General features: G+C 43.6%; 1 protein-coding gene and 1 long non-coding RNA gene across 6 annotated transcripts in view; one reads left to right on the top strand and one right to left on the bottom strand.

The window, feature by feature from the left end:
• Nemp1 (nuclear envelope integral membrane protein 1) overlaps positions 1 to 13,418 on the bottom strand; it is a 34,336-nt gene that overhangs the window by 17,685 nt on the left and 3,233 nt on the right. The window contains exons 2-4 of one of the 5 annotated variants that reach the window (XM_087558983.1): positions 8,603 to 8,680; positions 7,226 to 7,279; positions 6,935 to 7,132 (exon numbers count right to left, since the gene is read on the bottom strand). In XM_087558983.1, the coding sequence (XP_087415109.1) occupies positions 6,935 to 6,983 (49 nt within the window). In that variant the 5' untranslated portion in view covers positions 6,984 to 7,132; positions 7,226 to 7,279; positions 8,603 to 8,680. Of the gene's footprint in view, positions 1 to 6,542; positions 6,716 to 6,934; positions 7,280 to 8,602; positions 8,681 to 13,418 lie in introns of those variants that run through there. The other 4 variants (XM_087558984.1, XR_015624373.1, XR_015624372.1 and 1 more) reach the window with 4 other exon arrangements.
• On the top strand, positions 6,965 to 11,634 carry LOC134479888 (uncharacterized). Its single transcript, XR_015625439.1, has 2 exons — positions 6,965 to 7,101; positions 11,168 to 11,634. It is a non-coding gene; the product is annotated as an uncharacterized LOC134479888 (long non-coding RNA).

The following is a 13,418-nucleotide window of genomic DNA, read 5'->3' as shown; positions in this document are numbered from 1 at the left end:
TACATGTGCCCACACATGTATTTGTGCCCACACATACATAAAACTTACAGAGAGAGACCAATAATGCAAATAACACAAAGAACATAAAAAGACTACCTCAGGAGACAGGAGGAAATGTTTTCCAGTGGCTGGTACAGGTACACAACTATGACAACAATAGTCCTTCCTTCTCCTCACCCCCTTCCATCCAGTGTCGTCACACTGGCCTCAAACTGCCTATACAGCTGAAGATGACCTTGAATCCCAGAATCTCCTGTCTCTGTGTCCCATGGATTAAAATTATATGCCACCATACCCAGGCCTAACCCAGTTCTTTAAACAAACAAACGATGTGAATAGATATTTCTCCAAAGAAAATACAAACATGGGCTGGAGAGATGGCTCAGCGGTTAAGAGCACCTGACTGCTCTTCCAGAGGTCCTGAGTTCAAATCCCAGAAACCACATGGTGGCTCACAACCATCTGTAAAGAGATCCGATGCCCTCTTCTGGTGTATCTGAAGTCAGCTACAGTGTACTTATATATAATAAATGAATAAATCTTTTAAAAAAAAAGAAAATACAAACATAAATAAATGTTCATGACAATGGGGGGCTCAAATCACTAAAGAAATAGAAATCAAAGCCACAAATAAAACACTACTTCACACCTACTAGAATGGCTACTGTCAAACAAATGCTTGCAGCTGGGCATAGTGGCTGACACAGTTAATCACAGCACACAGAAGGGAGAAAGTAGATCCCTGTGAGTTGGAGGCTAGACTGTACTACACAGTCAGTTTCAGGCTAGCCAGGACTGCAGAGTGAGTCCCTGTCTAAAAAATAAATAAAAAAGCTTAGGGCCAGAGGTGGGTCAGCAGACAAGAGTGACTGCTGCTGTATGGGACAAGCTGCACTTGATCTTCAGGACCCATGTGATGGAAGATGAAAGCCAACCGTAAACTGTCCTCTCCATACACCTTTGGTGTATACACACAACACATACACAATATAAATAAATTTTAGATTCTTTTTAAGAAATTCAGTAATGGGACTGGAGAGATGGCTCAGCGATCAAAAAGCACTGACTGCTCTTCCAGAGGTCCTGAGTTTAACTTGGTGGCTCACAACCATCTGTAATGGGATCTGATGCCCTCTTCTAGTGTCTGAAAAGAGCAACAGTGTACTCATATAAAATAAATACATAAATCTTAAAAAAAAAGAAAAAGAAAGAAACTCAGTAACAAATGTTGGTTGGGAATATGGAGAAATTAGGAACCACCCCCACCCACTCCATGTACTGTTGGCAGGTACGTAAAATGATAGAACTGTTTTCTGGAAAATATTATAGTTTAATAGTTCCTTGTACGGTTCCAGATATTTGAGAATGTGTTCACACAAAAATATGCACATGAATGTGTATAAAAACCTGTCATACAGTTTCCTGCATAACCACCAAAGAATGAAAAGGCCAGTGTTGCTCAACTAATGAGCAGGTAAACAAAATGTGCTACATTCCCACAATGGACTACGCAGCTCGAAAGAAACCGCAGCAGTAGAGCGGGAGAGATGGCTCAGCAGTTACAAGCATTGGCTGCTGTTAGAGGACCCAGGTTCAATTCCCTAAGTATCATCTAACTCCAGTCCCAGGGAATCAAAGGCCCTCTTCTGGCATCTATAGGCACTTGGCATGCACAGGGTGCACAATACATGGTAACAGAATATTCACATGAATAAAATATAATAAAAGTTTTTAAATTAAAAAAATGAAATATTGGGGTTGGGGATTTAGCTCAGTGGTAGAGCACTTGCCTAGCAAGCTCAAGGCCCTGGGTTCGGTCCCCAGCTCTGAAAAAAAGAAAAAAAAAAAAAGAAAGAAATATTGACACCTGCTATAAAAATGGATGAACTTTAAAAATGTTACATTGTGTGAAAGAAGCCACACAAAAGAAAAATGGCCACAAGAAGAAAATGACAGATCAATTTACATACAATGTCTGGAAGGAGTGAATGCCATGACAAGAAATGGATTGAGCGAGTGCAGGGACGGGATGGAGAGAAGGCAGGAACAGAAGACTAGCAGTCACAATACTGGCACAATACTGTGAAAATACTAAAATCCACCAAATAGCATTTGCACAGTAAATCTCAATTTTAAAAAAGCAGGTCTTACATATGCCATCAAAATGGAGAGGCTAAGGTCCACACACAGTGCAAAGAGCAGGGGCAGGTGGAGGAGGAGAACGAACAACTCCTCTCACTGGAGAGTGAATGCCACAGTGAGACCTAACCCTGTGGGCTAATAAAAACAGCGTTAGGTCAGATTAGGGTGCCTGTTTCTCACTACAGGGTTCAATCCTATAGTAATCAGAATTTCCTCTAAAAGATTCCTTCTAAAAGAAAAAAAAGAATCTTTTTTTTTTTTTTAATTCCTGTTGAGCAGCTGAAGAGATGACTCAGTGGTTAAGACTGCTTACTGCTCCTCCAGAGGATTTGAGTTCAATTCCTACCACCATGTGGAGCAGCTCACAGTTACTTTTAACTCCAGCCCCAGGGGATCCACCATCCTCTAAGGACACCTACACACACACACACACACACACACACACACACACACACACACACCCCATTATGTTGAGCATGGTGGTGCATGGTTGTCATCCTAGTTCTTGAGAAACTAAGAAAAATCATCAAAGTAAGTCCTAAGGCTTGCACAATGAATGTGAAACCAGCTTGAGTTATACAGCAAATCCTACCTTATAAGATAAAAACAGATGGAATTAGGTTTATGCAAAACTTGAAAACACTGTGTGATTCACTGAGGATGGATGGCATGGTAACTGACATTCACTCAGGAAGCAGCAGCGGGAACCACTGAAAAGCTGTATTCTTACTCCCAATAAAGTGGAAGTTCAAAATTAATTTTTTAAAATATACATTTTTAAAGAAATAGCTCCACTATTAACATTATTTAAAGTCTAGTTTTCTGAGTCAGGCAGTGTTGGCACGTGCCTTTAATCTTAGCACTAAGGAGGTGGAGGCAGAGGCAGGCAGATCTTTAAATTCGAGGGCAGCCTGGTCTACAAAGCTAGTTCTAGGGCAGCCAGAATGAGACAAAAAAAAAAAAAAAAAAAGTCTCAAAAAAACAAAAAACAAAGCAACCAACCTAGTTTTCTTTTCCTTAATTCTATACCATTCATGGAAAAGAATTTCAAGCTTTTTCAGGTAGTAACCTCCAACTGAAATCAGCACCTTGGCCAGCCACATACATGGTTGGCAATGCACTGATGCCAAACATACTGCTGGTTCAGCCTAGGGAGGGTGATCTGTGGAAAGATTTGCTTTTAATTGTGTATCTATGTGTCTGTCTATCAGTGTGTGGATACTTTAGCCTTCAGAGGAGGTGGACTGTGTGTCTGTGAGCCACCTGATGTGGGTGCTGGGAATCAAAACTCAGGTCCTCTCCAGGAGCAATGCACACTCAGACCCACACTCTCTAGGCCCTTCCAACTTTTTTTTTTTTTTTCCGGAGCTGGGGACCGAACCCAGGGCCCCAACCCCAGCCCTTCTAACTCTTAAATACCCTCAACTCATTTCTGTCAAGAGCAATCCAGTTACTCAAGAAGCCTCTAAACTTAAAGATTACACTGAGTGTTTGAGGCCCTAAGTTCAATTCTCAGCTCAGCTAATAATAATAATTAGTAAAATAAAAAATATATTTAAAACTTATCCTACAAAATAAAAAAATCAATTCTTACAGATCTCTTTATCTTATTTACTTTATTATATATGTGTGTATATATGTACATATGGGTACATATATGTGTATGTATGTATGTGTGTTATGTGTTCATGTGTCTGTCTGCCCACCCTGGCAACTCTGGGGAGCCAATCTCCAATTATAGTTTCATGAATCCAACTCAGGTCACCAGATTTGTGTGGCAAGTCTTCTTTACCCACAGAACCATCTCACTGGCCTGAAAATCTCTTGCCATGGTGGCATATGGACGTAAATGCTTATAATCCCAGCACGTGGGAGGTACAGACAAGAGGATCAAGAATTAAGACATTCTCTGATACAAAGGGCTAACATGGGCTATAAAAGCCCAGCAGCTCAACAAATTAAATAATACAGTAAGCCATGAACAAAGGACACACACTCTCAAAATTTAAAGTTGGGGCTGGGACGATGCCTCTAGTATGTCAAGTATCTGCTTTGCAAACAAAAGGGCCTGAGTTCAGAAGCCTAGCACTCACATAAAACTGAGGCAGAGTGTCGCTGACCTACAACCCCAACCCTGGGGGAAGAGACAGGAGTCAAGGAGACTGCTGGCCAGCAATCTAGTCAAATCTCTTAAGTTCTAGGTCCACTAGAGGAGCCTGTCTCAAAAATAGGGTAGATAGGGGCTGAAACAGACATCAGATATCAACCTTTGGCCTTTATTTGCACACATGTGCACATAACCCCTCCTAAATGTGCACACGCGCGCGCGCACACACACACACACACACACACACACACACACACACACACACTAAACTGCAAGGGTTTTGCCTACTTTTTCTTAAAGATTTATTTACTTATTATATATGAGTACACTGTAGCTGTCTTCAGACACACTAGAAGAGGGCATCAGATCCCATTACAGATGATTGTGAGCCACCACATGGTTGCTGGGAATTGAACTCAGGACCTCTGGAAGAGACTCAGTGTGCTCTTAACCACTGACTCATCTCACCAGCTCACCTACTTAACTATTAATACTTAATTAGTTATACTTAACTATTAATAATTGCTAAATAGTCTAAAACACACATTATTTTTAGAATTAATGTTTCTAAAACTTCCAGTGACAAGTAACCAACCTTTGAATAAAATTCCACTATCTGAGAACCTGGCTTTTAGAGTGCTACAAGATTGCTCTTCACAGCTGACACTCATGTAACCAGGTCAGCATTCTAACTTGTCCCTGGAGATGACTCTTCTTCAAATTAGGAAGACCCTGAGCCTCTCCTCCTAAAAGAAACTTTGGAACCTTTGATGATGCTTGTAACCCCAGCAGTCTGGAGGACAAGGCAGGAGGCTCTTGAGTTACAGGTGGGCCAGAGTTACACAGTGAATTTCATAGCAGCCTGAACAACATGGCAAGACCCTGTCTCAATAAGAGGAGGGAGGGAAGCAGAAAAGTGTGCCTCTGGTTGCTTTTTTACTTATTATTTGTTTGTTTCTGGAACCATGAAGCTCCAGTTGCCCTGGAACTCACTATGTAGACCAGGCTGTCCTCGAATTAGAGAGATCCATCTCCCTTGGTCTCCCAAGTACTGGGAGTAGAGTCCTGTGCCACTATGCCTGGCTTTTTGCTTTACATTTCAATCCCCAGTAGCCTGTAAAAGAAATCTCAAAGAAAGAAACTGCTGATTGTGCTTAATAGTTTCTTATTTCTTCGCAACCCAAGGCTCCATTTTAAAAGTTTGTTCAGGTAATAGGATTAATTCCAAATCCTGTTCCAGGCTGTTAGGCCCTGGATCTGGAAAAGAAATCTTTCCTGAACGTACACTCTCTTCCCAAAAGGAAGTTTTCAGTCCCTTTTGAACAATATATCTATGAGTGTTAGGCTTTCTTAAAGCCACAGTGAGAGCAAGTGACAGGCCGGCAAGAACAGAAGGGGGCAGTGTGATTGTGGATGTCTTCGAATCTAAAACCTGGCTGTCTTTACTCTCTGGAGTTGCTACTCCCCCCAGTGGAAGTTTACAAATATCACTTATTTTCCTGTCCACTAATTTAACAAGGGGGAAAAAACATATTTCTTATAAACTTTTTATTTTTCCTGGACGGGAACACAAAGTAAGTTTTGTACCCAGTCGGGAGTTGTTTGTCCAGCAGGAGGTACAACATGAATGTGCTTGGAAGAATGAATAAACTTAGGAAGGATGTCCTGCTCAAAGCTGATGGTCTCTCTACTAGAATGATTCCGGGTGTGTTCTCCAGAGCTCATTGGGAGAAGGGTCTTAACAAGAGGGCGGTGGTGGCACACTCCTTTAATCCCAGCACTCAGGAGGCAGGGGCAGGCGGATCTCTTAATTCGAGGCCGGCCTGGTCTACAGTGTGAGCCCCAGAATAGCCAGGGCTACACAGAGAAAACCCTGTCTTGGAAAACATTCAGATGAACTCTACTCCACTGTATCAAGACAGATCTATTCGTGAGGTGTTTTTAGTAAACTGAATGAGTGGGGCGTTTACTTTCTCATGTCATGTTTCAGGGTGAAACCCAGTAATCCGTTTTAACCCAGAAATTTAAGGGCCGTAGCAGCACCACGCAGTCCCTAAATGGTTTTCCCCCGAGTCCAGGCCTCCCTTCCTGGGAAGGTTCAGGCCTCCGCCCGACCTGGGCTCTCCAGAGCGCAGCCCCGGACCCGTTAGTACGGACCGTCACTGCCCCTGGAGCGTCTCCCTCAGCGTCCCGCGATGCTCCGAGTAACGGACCGCACCCTCGGGATGAACCCACTTTTCCAAATTTAACGCCCTCGCGCCCGGCCCCTGGGCAGCCGCTGCCCCAGTGGTACCTGAGCAGCCGACCACGCAGCCGGCGACGACCAAGAGCAGCCACGCGGCTCCGCCGCCCCCGGCCCCGCAGCACCCGGGCCCCGGACCAACCGCCGACCACACCGCCACTTTGATTCCTCCCGCCATGGTAGCCTCACACCGCCTCCTCCTCGCGTGCCCCTCCTCAGCAACTGTCTCCGAACAGGCAGCGTCAGCAGCCAATCAGCTGCGAGACCCGCCCCCACACCCCAGTGGAGCAGGCGGGGCCTCGCGCGCTCCGCCCTCCCGCGCCCCCAGGAGCCACACCTCCTAACAACCGCAACCCTGGCAGTGAGGACAGGAAGAGCCCGCCCTTTACCCAACCTGCTTCCGTCCGCGGTTTAATTACAAGTGAGATTGATGGAACGCTTACCCAATAGGAAATCAGAATGGGCGAGGCCTCCTGGACTGCGTGTTTCCATCCATCGTCGAGTTTCTTCTAGTTTTTTCTTTCCTTTCTCCCTCGGTTTTTTTTATTACATGCAAGCCAGTGGCAACTCTTTCTTCACGAATAAGGTTCTCTCGTGACCGTTTTTAAAGGTAAAATGATTGACAGCCTGTCTCCAAAGTTCTGAAAGGTTTCAGCGTAAGTACAGGAATATTGAGCGTTGTCAAGGTTTTGTAGACATAAACAACGTTTGAAAATGTAGAGCTCAGATTGTACCTCAGTAGTAGAACACGTTAAGCATGTGCGAGGCTCCGACTTCGATTCCCGGCACTACAAAGCAAAACAAACAGAAAACAAGACATATATATATATATATATATATATATATATATATATATATATATATATATATATTTGGTTTTAGTTTCCCCTTTTTTTGGGGGGGGGGGACTGGAGATGTAGCTGAAGTAAACACAAGTCCCTGGTTTCAATCCCCAACACCACAGGAATAAAGCACAAGTCACGGGGACTTTTGATTTTAAAATGAAACAAGTGATAAGACAGAGTTTATCCTCTCATTTGAAAAGAAGCCCAGGCTAAAAGAGACAAAGGAAACGCAGAAGGGGTTCTGAGCTCAAATCTAAGTTCTTTATGAGGCTTAGGTGCTTCCCAGTATGTGACATAACATTTGCGGTCCAGGCCCTGTGTGTATAGCACTTGCAGAAATTGAAGCACCTCGAAAAAGAGGATCTGAAAGTGGGCAGGGAAGAGGTGACTGTGCTTATAATCCCATCACTTGGGAAGTTGAGGCTGAAAGCTTCCTGAGAATTGAAGTGTAGCCAGGATTACAGAGTTTGAATCCTGAGAACCTGTGTGTGTTCACATACACACACACTTGTGTGTAGACACATGTGTACATATATACACTCATTTATACATACACAACACACATATAGATGACCTACTGAGATGGCTCAGTGTGTAAAGAAGCTTATCACTCGAGCCTTGAGCTCCATTCTCGAGAACCTACAGGGTAGGAAAAAATCTTTGGCTCCCACAGGACCTCCAAACTGATTCTGTGGCACACAGTACCCCACAAACAATGGATCAATTAATGTAAAAACCTTAATGTCAAAGTTAACAGGAGGCATGGTGGTCCATATCTGTTCACCCCAGCATTCAGAATGCTCAGGTCAGAGGATCACAAGATTAACTTGCACTACACATGGAGAGCTGACCTCAAAACAAAAGCTCGTGTTAATGTGAAACAAGGGAAGACTGACAGACTACCCCAGACGAGAGAGCATATGTAGACATGAACCACATGTAATACAACATTATGGATCTTGGAACAGGAAGAAAAAGGAAAGCCCGAAAGAACAACTGAGATTACAAGCATGAGTCACTTCCCCCCTGCCCATCTTCGGATCTGCTTCCGTCTCTACAAGTACTGTGCACATTCTCTGCCTGACCTGCAAATGTCAAGTCATATAGTGGAGAGGAGCCTCTTGCACTGGAAAACTTTAGATCTGAGCTCACTAACTGGACAGAAACTGTAAATACAGGCTGCAGAGCTGGCCCCAGAGAAGAGTGGGTGCTGCTCTAGCACAGGACAGAGTTTCTTCCCAGCACCCACTTCTGGTGGCTCACTACCTGCTGTAACTCCAGGGATTCCAACATCCTCTAGCCTCCAAAAGTACTACATTCATAGGCACACGTGTCAGGACACAACTGAAAATTAAAAAAATAAAGTAGAATAAAACCTTAAGCTTTTTTTCCTAACGTATGAGTAATACATGCGAAGATTGGCAAGTGAGCCCTATATATCAGTGGAAGAGAATAGGAGATGATGCAGATACATGGAAAGTCCTACCATCTTTTCAGTGTTCCAGGAAGTCAAAGCTAAATTCTAGGGCTGGAGAGATGGCTCAGTGGTTAAGAGCACTGACTGCTCTTCCAGTTCAAATCCCAGCAACCACATGGTGGCTCACAACCATCAGTAATGGGATCTGATGCCCTCTTCTGGTGTGTCTGAAGATGGCTACAGTGTACTCATATACATTAAATAAGTCTTTTTTAAAAGAAACTAAATTCTAGCGATGCTCTTGTGTTCATAAATATGTGTAAATGCATGTGATATACATAGATGTGCATGCTTTTAGATAGGGTCTGGCTATATCACCCTGGCTATCCTGGAGCTTGAACAGACATAGCTGGCATCAGAGTTTCTGTGACCCTTCTGACTCTGCCTGACAAATGCTGGGAAGGCAGGCATGTGTGGCCACCGTGGCACACCTCACTTTCCTTTCAGGCCCTCCCTCCCTCCCATTCTTCCTGTTTCTCTCTGTTTTTGCCGTGGTTGTTGGTTGGTTGGTTGGTTGTTGGTTGGTTGTTGGTTGGTTGGTTGGTTGTTGGTTGGTTGTTGGTTGGTTGGTTGGTTGGTTGGTTGGTTTTTAGATTTATTTCTATTTAACATGTTTGGATGTTCTGCCTGCATGTATGTTTGTGTACCACATGCGTGTGATGCCTATAAAGGTCAGAAAAGGTCTGTGGATATGCTGGAACTGAAGTCACAGACATTAACTATCGTATGGCACACAAAACCAAACCTAGGCTCTTTGCAATAGCAACAAATCCTCCCAACCACCAAGCATCTCTTTTTTTTTTTTTTCCTATTCTTTTTTTCGGAGCTGGGGACCGAACCCAGGGCCTTGCGCTTGCTAGGCAAGCGCTCTACCACTGAGCCAAATCCCCAACCCCGCCATCTCTTCATCCTGATTCTGCTGTTTTATTTTATATGTCCTGGGATTGCAGGCACGTGCCACCATACTAGGCCAGGCCTTTCCATTCTCACCGCCAGCTAGGCTTTCTCTTTTGTTCTCACCAAAGTCAAAAACAGGTGAACTATTTTGGGCTTGGGAACTAACTACAGCAGATCACTGACCACTTGCCACTGCTATGATGAGACTAGGTATCTCTAAACACAGCACACTTTCATCTTCCCAAAGAGTGCTGTCATCTCAGGAGAGCAAGTAAAGAAGTCCATGTCTCTCTTTTAAGACTGAGGATACTGTTCAGAACATCTCAAGAAACCTTCAGTGTTTTGCACAGCACAGGCCACAATGAATATTCATTATCTGCAGGTGGATCTGATTTATGCAAATAATCAAAAGAACTCAGGCCACAGCTGGTGAGTAACTCATGAGAAGTGTGGTGGTGAATATGTTCCAGGATTTTTGTTTTTTTTTTTTTAATTTAGGATAACATGTCACATATTCACTATATAAAAGAGCAACCCCAGGCAGTGGCAGCACACAGCTCTCATCCCAGCACTCAGGGGACAGAGGCAGGCAGATCTCTGAGTTCAAGACCAGTCTGGCCTACATAATAAGTTCCAGGACAGTCAGGGCCACACAGGAAAACCGGGTCTTGAAAAAATTCCAAAGAAAAGGGAGAGCAACCACATGGCCATCTAAGGTGGCACAGAATTACAAAAGAAGTATTCCTGTAATAGGTGTTGGCAAGCCCGAGAGGGGATGAATGGAAGATGACGACTCTGGTCAGATTAGATGGGCCTGGTTTGGTGGGTTTTGTCTCTTTTGTTTGGGGAAAAAAAAAAGGCAGCCTCCTACAAATGAGGCAAGTGGTCTACCAAGAAGCTATATCCCAGGCCCCAGAACTAGGTTTTATTACCAAGTAAGTTATGGGGGAGGGGGGAAATCATGTAAGATTTTGGATGTAGGAACTGTGAAGCCATTACCTCATGAAGTTAACTGCAAAAGGATTGAAGCCTTCAAAGGTAACTGAACCAATCAGTGACTGAATCCCACTACTTCTACAGTCTATGTTCCAAGTCTGTCCTTTTCTCCACTTGCCCCTGCTCCACCTAGCCCCTTGCCATCCCTTTCTTGTGGGAAAGGCTTTTGTTTTCTTTCAAGCTATCTCCCAAATTTTTTGAATTTTTCATCACTTCTTGAAATTTACTTAGGTCGGGGCTTACATGCAACCTCATGTGAGTCACCAGGTTGAAACTTAGGTCTTCAGGCTTACAAGCAGTGACTCTTCTCACTGACCCACGTGCATGACTCAGGCAAATGGACAGAGTCATGAACTCCATTCTCTCCTTCCACATTTACACAGGTTCTGGAGGTTCCTGGGAGACATCTTGTCACTGCCCTGGTGCTCTCGGAACACAGTCCTTCCCTCTCCTAATTGCAGGTCTATCCCTTCTACTCCATTTTGAGTCTTCATGGTCCTACTGGATGTACCTCCAAACAGCTGTGAAGAAACAACCAAAGGGACTGGAGAGATGGAAGATGGCTGTCCTAGAAGATCCAGGAAGACTCCTAGCATCCATATGATGGCTCACAACCATATGGAACTCTAGTCCCAGGGGATACTACACCCTCTTCTGGCCTCTATAGGCACTGCACACATGTCATATACAGACATACATGTAAACAAAACACCCACACATTTAAAAAAAAAAAAAAAAAAACAGAAAGGGGCTGGAGAGATGGCCCAGTGGTTAAGAGCACTGACTGCTCTTCCAGAGATCCTGAGTTCAAATCCCAGCAACCACATGGTGGCTCACAACCATCTGTAAAGAGATCTTATACCCTCTTCTGGCCTGCAGCTGTACATGCAGATATTAAATTAAAATTATTAAATATTTTATATTTTCATGTTAAATAATATTTTTTAAGGGCTGGAAAGATGGCTCAGCAGTTAAGAGCACTGACTGCTCTTCCAGAGGTCCTGAGTTCAATTCCCAGCAACCACATGGTGACTCACAACCATCTGTAATGGGGTCCGATGCCGCCTTCTGGTGTGTCTGAAGACAGCTACAGTGTTCTTATATATAATAAATGAATAAATCTTTAAAAAAAATAAGAATATTTTTTAAAAATGAACAACTACAGCTGGAGAGATGGCTGATTAGTTAAGAGCACTGGCTGATCTTCCAGAGTCCCAGCAACCACACAGCAGCTCACAACTGTGGTGACACCAGTCCCAGGGGATCCAGCGCCCTCTTCTGGCCTCTACAGGCATTACACACATGTAGTACATAGACAACATGAAAGTATAACATCCATACAATCCATACACATAAATTAATTTAAAAAATAACTACAATGCTATTCAAAGTTTGGTGCTGATTAATATTTGATACACATCTATTAGAGAAAATTTCAGAAACAAAGTATATTTAGAAACATTCTGTTGTTTTTGGCTTGTTTTTCTTTTTTCCATAAAGTCTCACTATGCAGCCCTGGCTGGTGTGACTCCCTATGTAGGCCTGAGTTGCCTCAAACTCACAGAACTCCAATCTTTTATGCCTCCCAAATTCTGGGATTAAAGGCATATACCATCATACCTTGCTAAACAGAATTTTTTGTTTTATTTTTCTAATACATGTATGTGAGTATGTGAGTGTGTGGGTATGTGGGTATGGAATTCGAGAGCAGGTGCCCACAGATGCCAGAAGGTGGTATCAGACTCTCAGGTGCTGGTGTTACAGGTGTCTAGTCTCAGGTGCTGGTGTTACAGGTGTCTGGTCTCAGGTGCTGGTGTTACAGGTGTCTGGTCTCAGGTGCTGGTGTTACAGGTGTCTGGTGTGAGTGCTGAGAACTGAACTCCTAAAAGGCAGGAAGTGTTCTTAATTATGAAGCCATCTCTCCAGCCTTACTTTTAAAAATTAATAGCAATTTGACAAACAAACTTTACTCCCCCACCCAGAGACAGTACTGGCTGACCTAGAACTCACTCTACATCAGGCAGGCATCAAACTCAGAGAGATCTGCCTGCATCTGCCACCCCAGTCTGGGATTAAATGTGTATACCACCACCATGCCTGGCTTGACAAAGAGGCTTTACATTTACTGCATATGATTTGGGTTTTTTGGTGCACCTTCAAGTGTATTTTATAAAACTAGGGGACACTCAGGCAGAGTGACACAGGTCTATGATCTCAGTGCTGGAAATAGAGATAGCTAGAGGCATGTTCAAGGTTAGTCTGGGCTACATACAACCCTGTCTCAAAAACTAAAAGCAATAAAAATGTAAGTTAAAGTAGGGGCTGGAGATGACTCTGCAGTTAAAAACACTACTACCTCTTCCAGAAGACTTGAGTTATTTCCCAGCGCCCACAAAGGGCAAAAGGGCTCACAACTCCAATCTGGGATGGGGGGGGGTCCAAACACTCTCTTCCGGTTTCATTGGGCATTGTACACAGGTGGCACAGATATCCGTACAAATTTAGTGTATTGGACTTACACACATCTTCATTTCTAACAGCCCCCACCCTCAGTGAACATTAACTTATAGCTTCTGAAGAATTTGGCTTTGTTTCATACCTCCAAGCAAGCAAATCTTGTCTCTCTTTACTCAACTTCCTGACTTCCTAGAAAATTTCTATTCATTCATCAAGCCCTACGCTTCCTTACCCATACCAGATGCTTGTCTATCC

Source organism: Rattus norvegicus, chromosome 7, assembly GCF_021556685.1.
Source record: "Rattus norvegicus strain SHRSP/BbbUtx chromosome 7, alternate assembly SHRSP_T2T, whole genome shotgun sequence".
Lineage (NCBI taxonomy): Eukaryota > Metazoa > Chordata > Mammalia > Rodentia > Muridae > Rattus > Rattus norvegicus.
The sequence above is the reverse complement of the archived record's forward strand: the minus strand, read 5'-3'. Positions and strand labels throughout refer to the sequence as shown.